This window comes from Strix aluco, chromosome 9, assembly GCF_031877795.1.
Source record: "Strix aluco isolate bStrAlu1 chromosome 9, bStrAlu1.hap1, whole genome shotgun sequence".
NCBI lineage: Eukaryota > Metazoa > Chordata > Aves > Strigiformes > Strigidae > Strix > Strix aluco.
Window position 1 is genome coordinate 25,171,769 of NC_133939.1, and position 16,110 is coordinate 25,187,878.

The window sequence follows — 16,110 nt, forward strand, 5'->3', positions numbered from 1 at the left end:
CAATATAAATACTCCTTGAGACACTTTGTCTCCAGATGGTTTCTCTGCAGACTTTCTCTGATTCCCCACACATCCAAAACAGGGATATAAACCTCCTGACATAGCAGAGCATGAGTCAGTCCCATAACTACAAAAAGAAATCTTCCCTATAATCAAATTACTCTCCATCCTCTTCTTGAGCAAGTTCTTCCATCCTTGCTGAAACAATAGATTTTGTCCACTGCTGAGGTAAACCACCAGATTCAGTGAACTTGTGTCAATCATAGTCCTTACATTATTGTACATTGCTAGAGGAGCTCTTTCTTATAGTTTAAGGTCATCTCAACTTCACTTTTTCTAACTGCTGGAATTGAAAGCTGGAGTGTAGCACCATGTGATGAGATATTGCTGCAGAGTTCACTTGCAAGATACGCAAAAAAAAAAAAAAATCATCTTTCTTTATCATCTTTATCAGTTTAACAGCTACCTCCATACTCATGAAAGAGCCTGACATGTCTTCCACATCCTCCCTGATGTATCTGAGCGGACATTGCAGAAAGGACCCTTCAGATGCAAAGACACCAAAACACATGCAAATGGAAAAACAGTTGTCCTATCCTCTCTGCAAGGACTCTTTTGAAGGTCCACTGGAGCTCCTGCAATCCTCTCCACAGTGTGACTATATCTTGAGTAGCTGCACAGTGTACAGCACGACAGATGATGTTCTGTAGGCATCCCTGTTTCCTGGACACGTTCTCAGATATCCATCCATGGGTATGGACTTCAGTGCATAAAGGCTTAGGCAGAGAAATCCTTACGGATTTCATCGTATAAAGTTTTCTCCTCCAAAGTTTTTATGGGCTGAAGTTTTATATCCTTAAAGACTTTACCCCATAAAAATCCAAGAGGATAATAAAACAAATAGCATCTATGTCCAGGGTCAGTAGCTTGGGGAAAAAAAATGCTCTTGGGTAATAATAATACCTTCAGTAGCAGTATTGACCAGAGACTACGGATCTATTCTTTTCCCTGTTGGCTGACATTTTACCGTTATTGCCCTCTGAGCTAGTCACTATTTGCATGCTGTGCAGAGTAGCCATGGGTACATGGCAATGCAGAGATATTATAGGCATGACTTTGAACTGTTCTTGAGAATGAGAAAGCCAAAAGTGAACTTTGCAGGCAGAATACAGAGCTTGTCTGGTCCAGCTGCTCACATTTTCATCTCACTGCCTTACTCCATGTATTTTAAATCTGAAGTGTATGGATACACCCAAAACCACATTCTCATGCTCATATTAATCCAGACTAGGAAATGGCTGCCAAGCTATAGAAAATAAGCAGAATGTCCAATATCTCACACAAAATAAGGATAAACTAATTCTGTGCCTATGTTTACACATGAAATTCAATAAAACTTGAACAAGTAGGCCTCCGTTTTTTTTAAAATGTTCATTGAAAAGCTAGATTGGTACCATTGTTTTGCTGCTGATACTCTAAGGGCCCTAAACGACAAGATAATTAAAGGCCATAGAAATATGAAATCCTAAAATCACTTTCCTATAAATCAGTGCAGACTGGTAAGTATTCCTACAGGGAGGAACGGGCACAGATCCATTTGTGGGCCCCCAAGCTCTTGGCAGGAGGACACACTTGCTATTTTCTGGTCTGATACCTCCAGATCTGTGGCATTAACCATGGATAACACGGCTGTGCCCATGGAAAGCTGGAACTCCTCACCGGGGAGGAAAGTTATTACTGCCCCGGGTGGTCATGATACTATTACACACATTTGAAGCTTGTTAATTTTCCAAGGCTAAATGCTGGCCACTCCAGGCTGCTTCCATTCCAGTAAACGCAGGATAATGGGCTGTTTAAATATAGTAATCTAAAACATAAACAAATCCCCAGCGATACCCTCAACATCCAGGCAGAGTATTCAGCATAAGAGCACTCAGGGTGCATGTATGGCAGCCTGTCCCAATATCTGCTCAAAATAATTATAGCACATCTATGGTATTTCTGCACACCCCATACCAATAAACAGGATGAAAATAAATTGACATAAGACCATACCAGAGAACCTCTTGTCTAAAGCCATTAAAGAGAAGGACATAGATACTTAACTAGTTGGCACTCTCAGCCTTCCATTCTGGGTTGGTGGGAGCAGTCATCAGCTAAACAAATGACTCACGGAGACACACTATGTCTTGGATAATTTTACATAGGTGGAGGATAGACTGGAGAACAGAAGTGAGGACATGTCAATAAAATGCCAAGCTATTCCCATAACAATACCTTCTGTGAATCACTTCAGTGTATAAGGTGATCTGGGAGATTCGTACACCCTGTTAAAAATATATGTATGTTTCCCTCTCATGCTTTTCTGACCATCTCTATTAACTTTGTGTTCAGATTGTCTCTCTTAACCATGTTTACACTTTTTCCATGATACATTAATGAAGCTTTGCTGTTCCACCAGTTTCCAGAAAGGACCACCCACATCAGGAAGACAAAATCTTTGTTAGCAACAGATGCATCCAAAGCAGTGCTGAACATGGTCTTTCCCAAACCCCAGCTCAACTGCAGCTCAACCTCCCTTGCCCTGATCGATAAGGGTACTGAGCAAGGCTGTTTCCAGGCTGGTAGCTCCTCCTGGCAGTTCCAGCACCAACCTGTTCTTTGGGTCCACCGAGTGTGAAATCCACCTCTCTGCATAAGACCAGCACAATGCATCATTTGAGTCATTTTTAAGGGATGACAAGGTTCATAAGCTTCGTGTTGCCCTCTGCACAGGAGTGAATTTTACTCTTAATGCAAATGGTGTTTAAATGCAATATTTTAAGACTAATATTCCATATAGGCACAGTGTCTGATTCATGCCAACTCAAGGGGTAATATGAATGCTTAGTATTGTTTAACCAGCTCCCAAGGACTGAATAAAACCCTCAGATGAAAGATGTGACCTTCAGAGAGCATGGAATCCCTTTTTTCTTTTCATCTAAAAGATAATTTATCTAATACTTTTCTCCTCATTGAAGACATAGGCTCGCTGCACTGAAAACTGTTTACAAATGTTCTTTCTCCATTAAATTGATTTTCTGAGTATAGATAGGCAGTGTTTTCTGGAACTAATTTAAATTCCCCTCTAATTAATATTCAGGACCAAAATATGTTATCTTTACATGACTGTGCAATTATTAAAGGGAAAATATAATCTGAGAAAGTAATTATTTTTCTTTATATTTTTTTTTAACTAGCCGTTAACTGACATGAAATGTATCATTTCTTTGCCTTTTTTAGGCTATGATTGAAGAAGCCATCACTAGAGAAGTATCTTTTTCAGTTATGTACACACCATTTGTGACAGAACTCAAGGCTGACAAAATAAAGAAGATAAAGGACATGTTTGCTAAAATGCACCCTGATTACGTGGAGCACATATATACAGGTAACAGCAGATTTCACATGCTCTTAAGCACTGTATACTGCTTGTATGTGTGTGGCTGACTTGAAGAGAGTTTGAGAGAGTCTGGGGCTTAAACTCCAGACATTTCTACAGTTCTGGGGGGGGAAATTAACTTCTGAGATTTGATCTATGATTGTACATGATTTAGGTAATCAAATCAGTGCTTAGGCAAAGTAAAGACTTCACACTGCAAATCTCTATAGACAATTTGTATCCATGAAGCCCCACGTTTCCATTGTTGAATTTCATTATTGCAACTAAACTTTTGTTCAAAGGTAGATTTTCAGTGTATTGTGGTGACAGTGAGACCCAAGCTCATTCCACCTCGATGGATTTCCATTGGTCACCAATGCTCATCCCTGCAGATCCTGGCAGAGTGGACTCAAATAGCATCTCCTGGAGTAAACAGATGCTTAAATTCTGGTGACCACAGCCTTATTTCAAGAGGAATGGGCATGACATTTTGGCAAAAGAGAGACAGGGGGATAAAAGTCATTTCTTACTGTCATTAACCTGGTGACTTGGAACACAGTTGACCCTGATAACACTTGGCTTTGAGTTCGTGATTGAGAAACATAAAGGGGAAAATACATTGCTCAAGTTGAACTCTGGAAAGCCTCTATCTTCATCACACAAACTAGATGTGTAGCTCACCCCTCACTGCCACTTCCAGCAGGGTGGTCGAAAAGGCTGAGGTGCTGCCCACTCCCTGCCAGAGTTATGCTCAGGTCAGAGATGATGGCTTAGTCCTCACACCACCGCTGAGCTCCAGCATCCTGCAGATAAATAAGGCTGCCAAAGGATACACATTGCGTCTTTGGGGAGGAAAAGCAAATCTATTTGAAAAACACAAATAGGAATTAGGAAACCAAGTGTTTACCACAAAACTGTGCAAATATTTAACACAAGAAAACTTGGTTTGTTCATTTTTGTTTTGCTTAGGAAACCAGTATAAAACTAGATTGTGTTTGCAAGTTGCAGACCATCCATGTATTGGGCTTCTGGCAGTAGCTTTGGGGTTGTTCAAAGAGGGAAAATGAGGACTTATCTATCACAGAGGCTGTAAAATCCCTGTCTACCATTTACTTGCTGATGTGACTTTGTGGACAATTTCCTGGGACAAAAGTATCAGCATTAAAAGGAGCATAAAATAAAACTCCCAGAATCTGATTTTTAAGAAGACAAATTCATATTTTACATAACCCCGTCAATTTACAGCAAGGGTGAGAGGAGCACGTAAGGAGCAAACCTGTGCAAGTGTTGCACCAAAACTCAGCTTGTGTTCATAAATCACTGAATGACTCTGAAAGTATCACCAGTCATTTTCTTACTCCTCCCAATAAGGAAAAGGAAGAAGGAGAAAAACAAGGGGGGGTAAAAGATCTCAGTCCTGTAGTACTTTAGTCAATTATAAAATGGATTTAATAGAGCCAGTTCTGCCTTCAGATATGTTTGTTTATAAAAATCTATTGGTTAAATAATTGCTTCAATTTTACACAAGTTTCTCTGAGTGCAGGTTCTGGGATCGCTGAAGTTTCTAGGAATTAAATGGGATAGATAGACAAAAGAAAATAATACGGGTATCAGGGTTTTGAGAGTGCAGTGGTGTGAGAGGTCTCACGCAGGCAGGACCTCTTCCAACCTCCCTCCCTTCTGTACTGGAAACCCTCTCAGACAGAGCAGAAACAGCTTTTTTCCTAGACTTGATGCTGAGATTACTCACAACAGTGTTAGGTGAAGTCAACCGAAGCAGTAAGGGTTACTCAACTTATCTATTCATATCTGACCTAAAATCACACTGCCCACCAAAAAGAAAAATCACAAGAAACAAGTTTAGCTCATTGTCAGTGTGGTACCACTGAGCATTCAACCCGGAGGCCTGTATCTCACATAGGTGAAATTAAAAATATGAGCTAAGCCCCATTTTAACAGTGGGTGTGAAATACCAGATGTCTCACGAACATGTTATTTTAAATAACCTTCCTATTCTGTAGCAATCATCCATCCATTTTTGTCCAAGTTCTGCTAGAGTGTAAGGACTGAACTGATTTCAAAGTTTTCCTTATTGCCAAGGAAAAGGAGCAGATACACATTTAAATCCAAGTGTACAATGCAGTTTGTTGAAAAATTGAGAATCCATCAGAAGCAGAATATGCTGCAAGGGAAATATCAGGTCCACTCGCTTTGATTTATAGAGGGGTAAGTCCAGAGAGCTCTGAGTGGGGTTCTCCATTTGTCACTGTGATCGCACAGCCTGGCATCTTAAAAGCAGAGCTCACTGAAAACAGAGCACTCCTTTGTGAAAAGTGACACTGACATTCAATCTAGGTTTATTTTTTGCAGGGGAAGGTGAGGGAGGAAAGAACTGGTCTGGTTCCCTAAGCAAAGGTGGTTTATACAATTGCTCTGAGCATCTGTCCTCGACGAGGTCAGGGCAGACCGACTCAGTGGATACACAGGTTTTTTGGCAGAAGCAGTTACAAACTCTGGACAAGCTACAGCACAGGCTGTCACATGCCAGCTGGGTGGATCAGAAGGGACATGCAGGAAGCCTGGGATTATGGTGGTGGTGATGGCAAATGCACAAATCTGTAGGAAATCAAACCTCACAAATTCAGGGAACAATAAAACAGCTTCCTTTGCAGTTAAAAGATCAGGATGTTATGTTACCGAAGTGTTGAGTTATTAATGCTTTAGATGATCAGCACTGCAAAGTGCCTAAATGGAAAGAACATGTTTATCTAATGCATCAGCAAAATCTAAGCTGTTGATGCAAAAGGTTGCAAAGTCTGGAATTTCAAAACCCAGTTATAGCTGGATGGGTTGGTTTAGCCACCTTTGTTTTGGCAAGCTTTCTAGATCACTTTTCACTCCTCCTTAGAATTCCTTTTTTTTTTCTAAAAAAAAAAGGAAATCTCTTATAACTGAAATGTGACAGTGGAAATTATTTTTATTTCTGTATTCCAGAACCTCATGGACTTCACATCTTGCCACAGACGACTGAGTGGCTGTCTCTGCCTCCCCAGAAGTACTCACTGACTCTGGGTTTCAGAAACAAACGTATTGGAAAAATCTTGGAAAGGCTGTCAAGCAGAAAACTGCCAATCTTTTCAGGTACGCCAACTTGCCTAATAGCTGGGATAGCTCAGAAGTAACCTCCATGATCCTTGCTAAATGAGAGGGTTTGAGGGGTTTCTTGGGACCCATTTCTCTGTGCTGGCAGCCTTGACTGTCCAGACAGCTATCCCCATCCTCCTCTTTCCTCCTCCACTTTACCTGTCATCTTGCTGGATACTCTACAGAAAACATATATAAAAAACACAGTATATGGCTTTGTGATTTCCTTTCCTAGACCGGAAAACACCTTTCAGTCCTCTCACGAAAGAAGAAACAAAAACATATTGGGATAGCACTGGGAAAAAGATCCTGCCAGTAATGGATTTTATAAGAAGCACCAAATTAACTGTGAGTATAAAATGCACTTTCTGCCGTGTAGTGTGTATGGTGGCAGAAGCCTGTACATGTGTGAATGACATGTGGTTTTTGGTAGGTAATTCATTTTGCACATGCTCCTCCTGTGTCCAGAAATGCTCAGTGAAATGCATTAGGAACAGAGTTCAAATGGGGTTTAGATACTTTTTTAAAGTAGCCCTAATTATTTAACAGTGTACCCAGTTTATTTAAAATCCCTTTGCTTGCAATTTTCTCAAATCTTTATGGCCTATTATATTATATCCCTACTTCACATAACCACCAAAACTACCCGCTATATTTGATACCCATAGTATACTACACATATCACCAGGATCTCCATCAAGAGTTAATAATTGCTACTTGAAGCATTTCTAGTGATTTAGATCCCGATCCCTGTGTAGTGAAGTATGTGAAATAACCTTCAAATCTGTTACAACCATATTGAAGGTATATTAGTTAATTCTGCTCCATACTTTCTGCAATAATGTACACAGCTTTTTAGCACCATGGCTTTTGATTAGCACAAAAGGTCAAAAATCAAATTTGCATGTAGACTAGACTGTTTTAATGCAATTCTTAAATTATTCTCCTGAAAATAAGTGGAAGAAGCCTCTCCTCCCCAGATTGTAAATGCTAATGTTAACGCTTTTTCCCTAGCGATAACGGTTTTTTAGTTTTCTGTATGTTGAAGGAATCAGAGCCATTTCCTCGTCAGGGGTGTCTTAGCAAATCACAGGATTTATATTCTTAGGTTTTGATACCAGATAGGAGGTTGACAAAAACTGCTACTTAGCAACCCCTAGCAAGAAAGAAACATTAGCTAGATATTTGGGGAAGCTATATCTCCTTTACTCTCAGAGAGCAGCTGCTGAAACAACAGTGAGTGCTTGAACTCACATGCTTAGTGGGAGGTAAAGGTGCTTAGTGCTTCGCCAAAATGGGCGCTCATAAAGCATCTGCATCGGTGTGAGGCAGATGGAGCAGGCTGAGGGCAGACACCCCCGAGGAAACACACTGCTGCTTCTTTCCAGTTCTTTCCTGAAGCCATGTGCTCTTGGCTTCAGATGACCAAAAGCCCAAGTTATTGATGTGCAGGCTAATAGAAGTGGCATCTCTAGGAATGTGAAATATCTGTTATTGCTATGTGCATTGCACTTCAAACATTTAAGAAGCTAGAAGTATTAACAGACAGTTGGCTGGGTGCTGGAAACAGAATAAAACCCTGGTCTTCCTGGAAGCCCCAGTAAAACTCCAATTTTTAAACTTTTTTTTTGACCCCGCAATTCTCTCTTTGGGTATAACATAGAGCTTTTAGAGGTGAGATTCCTCTGTTGCCATTATTCAGTCTTTAAAGAGTATAAGGAAGAGAAAAAACTTTGAAATCAGGTATCTTTTGGATTCCATATAACTACCCTATTCTGGAAATTAATTTGGAGGAATGGGACCACACAGTTCAAGCAGAGATACGTAGTGTCTGGTATCCAGGGTACAGGGAAAAGAAAACAGAGTCATCATGTAAGAGAGGAGAGCAGACTGGTGTGTTAGGCTTGCTCAAGCCTGTGTTAGGATTGCTCAAGCCAGTCCTCACTACCTGTATGAATTTACACTACTCCTATACAGTAATATTTTCTACCAGCTCTAGACCTCACCTCACACATTTAAATATTCTTGCTGAAACAGAAGAGGGCTCCCAAAAATATAGGGTGAAATCCCAGCACCACTGAAGACAGCAGCAAACTCGCCTTTTCTTCAAGGAGGTCAGCATAACATCCCCGTGGTTCAGGCAAGGTCTAGCCCAGTGCCACCTCCAGCAGCAGCAGGAATGGGATAACAGGTCTGAACATGGACCTATATATTTAGAACCAGCCACCAGGGCATCAGTATGGGAGCTTTAATGGACAGGAGCAAAGCCCCAAGGTAGAAGAAATTATCACTGAGTTAGAATAAACTGATGCCAATTCCACATACGTTATCGGTGAAAACATATTCACTTTTCCTTCACTTTTCATAACGTTGAATGATCCAGGCAAGACAGAACCTCTGACCCAAAAAGCAAATGACAAAGCCATTTATACCTGATAATACAGATAGGCACTGAGCCAGAACTGCTCTGCTACTGGTGATTAAAATCTCTTTATGGACCTGGCAGAGATTTGGCCACTTTTGCTTCCTTGAAAGTATTCCAAAATTTTCTTCAAGCTAGAAATACGATTCCATCATATTTCCATCACACACAAACTAAATAAAAAGCTTCTACAGGACAAACTTCAGATACAGACTCTAGCTTTACAGCTTACTTTGAGAAGACAAAAGAATATACTTGGTTTTTAATAGAACAAACATACTTTTTTGCCCTCTTCTTCATTTGCAGATGCAAGCATACAATCCAAAATGCTTGTCCTAATCAGATTTTTTCTGACAAAACATCTCAGTGCTAAAGCAGAGCTTATTAAGCCATGGCAACACTTAATATAAGTCAATTCTGCCACCTCAGTTTTGCAGCTACACAACCTAATTATATGATTTATACACACACCACTGTTGGTAAGACGTGCAGTTAAAGATTAAAAAAGCGGAACATTTTCTATTGGCCCCACTTCTTCATAAAGAACAGCCAGTCCCATTTAAATCAAGGGGACATTTGTGTATTGTAAAGCAAGAAACATCTGAAAAAGAATGTCACAGTCTGGTCCCCACACAGCATCATCTGCTGCTGGTGGGGAAATGCCATAAACACATACCATGACACAAAGGTTATTTTATTTGCCTTAAAAAATATATATCACTCAGACCTTCAACTCTCATATTCCAGCCAAGATTACCAGCACTGACAAGTGGTTATTCTATCAAGTGATTTCACTGGGGTGATTTCTGCTGCTTTGTACACACCAGATTTGCCTTTCTCCTGCTGTAGTCCCGTGTCAATGGCAGATGATGCTACTTAACAGGAGAAACAGTGGCTAGAGGGGCTTATTAGACTCCTCATATTATAAAGGTGAACAAAACTTACCATATGATTCACAGCATGATGCGTACATTTACAGATCTCACTGCTTTGTTGTCTATTTTTTTAAGTAGAGGGAAAGTGTTTACTACATACAGATTTCAGCATACACATTTTCTGGAGGATACCAAGGGCATTAAAGAAACATTATGATGGATTTTTTCCACTTGTTATTGCAATACACTACAGAGCTGCTCGCAAGGCATAACTTCATTCAGATTTTGAGCTGAAAAATTGTGGTAAAGACTCCACCATAGAAAAGAAGAACTACTGGGGGGCATTCCAGACTTTTGCAAAGTGGTGCTCTTAAAGCTGATAGTTAAACATGCCACACGTGTTGGATATGACAGATCCTGCTTTAAATCCAGGCTGACCAACCACTTTGCTTTTCTTTTTCTTTAGCACTCAGCAATTAAACTTTATTTATAAATAGAAGTTGCATAAGGGATGACTCCTTTCTTGAGTATAGAGAAAAGCAAAAAATGGGGGTATCATCCCAAAATTCTCAATACATGAAAGGACACATGATTCACTCCTCTCACGTGCTCTCCAGCTCCTTTTTGCAATGAAAGCCTGTCTTATCTTTACTCGTGGTTAGTGCTGGGTATTTAGCAATAGCAGGTAAACTCCATCCAGAACAGGCTGATCTGCTTTTTTTGTAGGTGCTTTTTCATCCCAAGGTCAGAGGAATGAGGATGTCACAGGGCTGATCCTTGGGCATCAGGACCTTATTTCTCTCCTAGAAGGAAGGTCTTTAAAGACACCTCTGGGGATAAACACCCCTTCATTTTTTTTTGTTTGTTTGTTTAAAGGGAATTTGTGCAGCAAAAAGTTTTCTGGGGAAAGCTGTCTCTTGGGAGGACACCCACCTCAGGCTAGACTGCCCATTATGAATAAAGTCCTCAGGAGAAAGTCCATCAATTGATCATTTTCACTTTTTTCTTTAAGTTCTCCTTGGAATACCAGACAATAGGGGTGAGGCCCATTCTGAAAGTAATAATTTAATAATATATTGTCTTCATATGTTACTGCATTTGTAACCAGGATGCAACTGTGACTCCATATATTACATTTGTTGGTTCCTTTGCTACCTGATTCCTCAAATGTGTATCTCTTCTCTTTGTTAAAGGAGCCAACTCTTTTTCACTGAAGTCTTCATTTAAGTTTGCTCTTTACTTAACCTTCACTGTACCTACCTGAGCTGGTTTCATCTTTATCTGATTGCTTGGCCACTTTATTATGTTTTTTACTGCAGCTTAGTAGCGCCTTGAATTCTGCTCTAGTTCATGTAATTCTCATCATGTGGTTCAGCTCCCTGTAGAATTTTTTCTCCTGCCAGCAGCAGTTATTTACTTTCTCTTTCTGCATTTTTCACTGTCACTGAAACGCCACCTCCGACAATGTTCAAACTCCTCTAATCCCTTCAAAAAAACCCCACTGTCAGTTATTTATTTATTTACTTCCAACCTACTATAAACTTAAATAGCATTGCTATGTCCACAGAGTGCATGTTGGCACAGATGCCCAATTTGTTTCCCATAGCTACATGGCATGGTCTCGTATTTTTCTGGAGAGTCAAGCAGTGAAAAAATTGTTTTCTTTTTGCCTTTACTTTCTTAATCATTGGAGAAGCCCCCAACAGACACAGCATGATGAGAGAGGATTTTTACCTGCTTTCTTAACTGATGACTCAATATACTCATTTCTTAGTGCTTACACAAAAAGGTTTTGGGTGGATTTCAAGAATAGCAGGGAAAAACCTTTTGCTGCAACTAAAGTGTTGTGAGAATATTTCATGATGATAAGAGCCCTCTTTCTCTCTCATTAACTGATTGCTTCTCCTTATTTTAGTGCTCACAGCTCTACCTGGGGACACAGCTATCTGGCTTTCAAACGTCAATGATCAGGTGGAGATGGGGCTCCAATTTGTTCCTTCCTTTAGTGCCATGCTAACTACACTGTATCACGTTTATAGCTTCATGTACTGGAGATCACAGAAATTTTTTTTTCTTGCTGATATCTCCTACTACTACTAGGTCAGGACCTCAGAAAAGGACTCTTCAAGTGATAAAAATAGTTTGTAAGAAGGTTGCCCTGGTCTCCCTTCTTAGAGGTGGGTCAACAGAAGTTCATGAGAAGGTAGGCCTGGAAGGGCTCTCCTGGCTCCTCAGCTCAAACCACCTGCTATTATACACCTTTGTGTCACTTAATATCCTATTCATAAATTGAGTGAAATCCATCTTCGAACTAGTCTGTTGGGTTTGTGTGAGTCAGGGTTGTGGTAGTAGGGAAGGGGGCTACAGAGGTGGGTCCTCACTAGTTAAGCCTTCTACCTTTTCTACTCTTGGTGAAACACACTGCAGACCTTCAACCTGAATTATAAGAAGCTTAATTGCCACCCCAGTCTTATTTGTACCTATTTATACACAACGATCCTTCTGTTATCGTTGTCTTTTCTCTCTCCTTCCCTTTTCAGTTGTTTGCGCTCTTTGGAATTTAGCCCTGCAATATGTTTATTGAGAAGAATAATAAGCTCTTGGCATTTTCATTAATAGACTAATCAAACCACACTTCTCTCAAAAGAGGTATCCCCTACCGTGCTGGCTTCTCTGCTCCATGATGCTTGGGTTTAAATTAACCTCTCCAAACACAGCTGACTGGAGCTATCTGCAATACTCCAGAGAACTGCTGACCAGAGCGCCTTTTCCCTCTGCAGTGCTTGATTTTCTCCTTCAGCCAATGGAAACACCAGTTCATTGGCTCAGCTCTTTCTTTTTCAGTTGCTTTCATATCTGGAGCTCCCAGATTATAGCTTCATTCCTGCCGTTGCTCTCTAGTGCATGGTCTTTTATTTCAGACTATTTTACAATTATATTAGGTATTGTATTAAAAGGGGTATTTATATTTTTCTAGAGTTAAAACTAAGCTTTTTTTCCATTATTATTCTTGTAAGACATATCGAAAGCAAGAACAGCATTGTCATTATGTTGTTAGACTTGATACAAGAGCTATGTTGATAATCATTTTGATAACACTAGATGCTTGCCTAATGCAAATTTCTGCAAAACCAAGATCAAGATCAAACCAAATGATCAAGATTCTTTGCCAAGAGAAGTTCATTTTAAAAATGGGACACAATTTATTGGGGGGAAAAAAAAAAAAAGTGTCATTCAAAACTTTCCCTTCACCTTGTTCAATATACAATTGGACCTGGAATCACCTACCTGGAAGTTTATGTAAATGGCAGCATCAGCATGCCACATATGTAACCGCCGGAACAAAGGTCTGCTAAAAATACTGGAAGTGGTTTTGAAAATTGATGCCAATTCTTGGAATTTCAAACACTTAAATACATTCAAAACCCTGATTAGATGAATGGAAATTTTACTCTGACGGGCTGAGCATTCAGATATGCAATGGCTACATCTCGTCAGGAATCTAGGCCAAATTGCTTTTGAAAATCTCACTAGGGTGCTTATTTGCATTTTTGGCATCAGAATACTTTTGAAAATATGGTGGTAAGGCTGCCATCCATCAAACACTTCAGCAGGTGCTGAGATTTTATGCAAGCATTTGGCTGAGTTTCTATATTCACATGCTTAAAATTTACCATGTGCCTAGCTGCCTGGGTGATCAGAGACCACCTCTGCAGGTTTCAGTCCCTCAGGGTTATATATTTGAAAACTATGGATTTGCCTAGTCTGCAAACAAACCATAAGCTGACACACTGCACAGTTTCCTCAACCTCTTCACTGAAACTTTAAAAGCAATCCATAAAAGTCAGGTGATATTTAACAGAGGGGATTATGGAAAAGCCATTTCCAAATGAGAAAATTGCATTCATGTTTGTTATCTGCTGACTCCCCTTCACATATATTATGACTACATATTTATTTTTTCTAGTACTACTAGAGAGATTGTGGCAAGAAAGTCTTTTTTTCTTCCCTCTATAAAGATCGTCAGCAGCATTATCTTAAAGGCACTGGATGCCACATTGCTTATAGTATTACCTTTACAAATATATGACAAGCCTCAAGGCATAGGACTCAAAGGATAAGTGTGTTTTCTGTGACTCTCTTCTAACCTACTTGCTTTTGCTGAGAAAACAGGACAATCACTGTGCGTGTTCACGTGGGATAGAGAAGTTGCATTACGCCAGCTTCCTCGGCCGTTTGCAGAGAGTCGAGGAACAGTCCCAAGTGATTAATCAAGCGATGGCTGAGCTAGCAACGATTCCCTACCTGCAGGACGTCAGTCAGCAGGATGCCAAACTGGTAAGTATTTATTTCTAATACTTATTTTGGCCTTTAGAGGCAGTGAGCCAGGGAGGGAAGGACTGGGGCAGAGCACTGCACTGCAATTTGCTCTGGAAGTAATTTTTCAAATGTGCGGACCTGAAGTAGTTTTAAAATCCTACTGCAGTGCCTTGTCAGAGGAGGTGCTAATCACCTGCAAGGATGACTTTTATAGAACCAGCATGACTCATCTGTAGGCATATTTTTAAAACCTCTTCTTTTCCCCCAAACCTCCCCAGATCAGTCTGGGAAAATGATTGCAATTATTCAGATCATGCTACTTTAAGATATCTAACATCAGAAGCCACCTGCAGCAAAACAGGCCAAATCTAGTTAAAGCTGAGGAGAGGGAGGAAAGGAAAGAAAATATTTTCTTTCCTGGTTCCATGTATGACTTGGTCCCTGTCTCTGAACAAACTCGTCTACCTGCTATGCTTTTGTTTTCCCTCTGTAAAATGAGGGCAGTGATGCTAGAAGGGCTGTTGCAAAACCAGAGTCATTAATAGCTTGATAGTATATCAATAAGCTGCAATCAGAAAGTACCATATGGTTATTCTTCCATGAGGCTGTCGGGTTTTCTGATAGGGGAGGGAGGAGGGAGCTCACGTACATGCAAAATTTAACCATTTAATTCTAGGGGAAAATAAAAAAAAAAAAAAGTCCCTCCACAGTCTCTGCATTTAAATACAGTCCAATTTTGGTGATCCAACTTCAGTTCACTAAAAACTCTTGGTTTTCCCAAAGCTGGTCCCTTGACATTTGTTTGCAGTCCCGCAAAGCTCCTAAGCTCTGTAGAATTAAAGCTTCACAGCAGCTTGCTTTAGGGAAGATGAGCAGCGGCCTGCAACTGCAGGAGGTGGTTGCCAGACTTTGAAGTCTGGGCTCGAGATAAGGGGAAACGACATTGCAAAGAAACTGTGTTATTAAAAGACATTCTCCTTTTGATGCAAGTTTTCTAGTATTAAACTTCAGCAGGCCCACGTTTCAAGGCTGACTAAAGGGTCTTGAGTTATTGGTAGATATCTCGGTGATAGGTTTTTCTCCAGGGTACAATATTTTCAGTACATCACACGTTAGGCACAGGCTATTACACTGTTGTCTGTATCTTGTCATGTAGTAATCATAAGCCTGACCTCCCTGGAAAGCTTTTTGGGGGAGGCTCTAGGCCACCCAAGACAAAGGTCTTCAGTCTCTTAGGGGTAGGACTGGGCAGGACAAGGGTCCGCACTTGAAGTGACAGGTTGTAAATCTTTCAACGAAACACATATGCTTTGTTTACTGAGCCCAAGGTAAAAATGTTTTTTAAAAGAATAAAGGCAGAGAATCTCTACCAGCTACCCTGCCCAGAGCATTAAAATGTATTAATTCAGCATTCATTTATTTTTCTTTGTTCTGTCATCCTGCTGTAAAATATATCTAGTCTGTGAGAGCAAATGGAGGCTCAGATGCTTTGCAGCTAAAATATTTTAGTAAACTTCAGACACCACAGTCTTAAGGCACATGACGGCAAGCAAGAACTTGCAGAGTGACTTCACCAGGGAGTGATAAATGGGCTTTATCTTTCCTGGTGGCACCAGCCCACATGGCAGAGGCTCCTCTTACGCCAGTAGGGACCGTTTCCCCACCACATCGTGAGTGCATCAAGAGCAGAACATTGCTGCCCATCGTTGGGTCTGCACGCCCAAACCATCCAAGGAGCAAATGAATGCTCAGCCTCCCTGTCATCCTCCTCATTTCACTGGAGCCCAGGCAGCATGAAACATTTGCAGGACTGGGCTGTACTGGTGTGATTCAGTGGCTCTCAGTGGATGCTATGGAGGCAGCCCCACCATGTCCATGGGGTCAGAATCACAGCACCCATGCTGACCCCATGCGCTTCTCACTCTTCA

General features: G+C 40.6%; 1 protein-coding gene across 1 annotated transcript in view; it reads left to right on the plus strand.

Annotated features, from left to right (window-relative positions):
• Window positions 1-16,110, plus strand: part of SPATA16 (spermatogenesis associated 16) — an 81,312-nt gene that overhangs the window by 48,274 nt on the left and 16,928 nt on the right. The window contains exons 5-8 of the mRNA XM_074834596.1: window positions 3,283-3,430; window positions 6,416-6,562; window positions 6,801-6,913; window positions 14,036-14,200. Coding sequence (XP_074690697.1) covers window positions 3,283-3,430; window positions 6,416-6,562; window positions 6,801-6,913; window positions 14,036-14,200 — 573 coding nt within the window. The remainder of the gene's footprint in view (window positions 1-3,282; window positions 3,431-6,415; window positions 6,563-6,800; window positions 6,914-14,035; window positions 14,201-16,110) is intronic.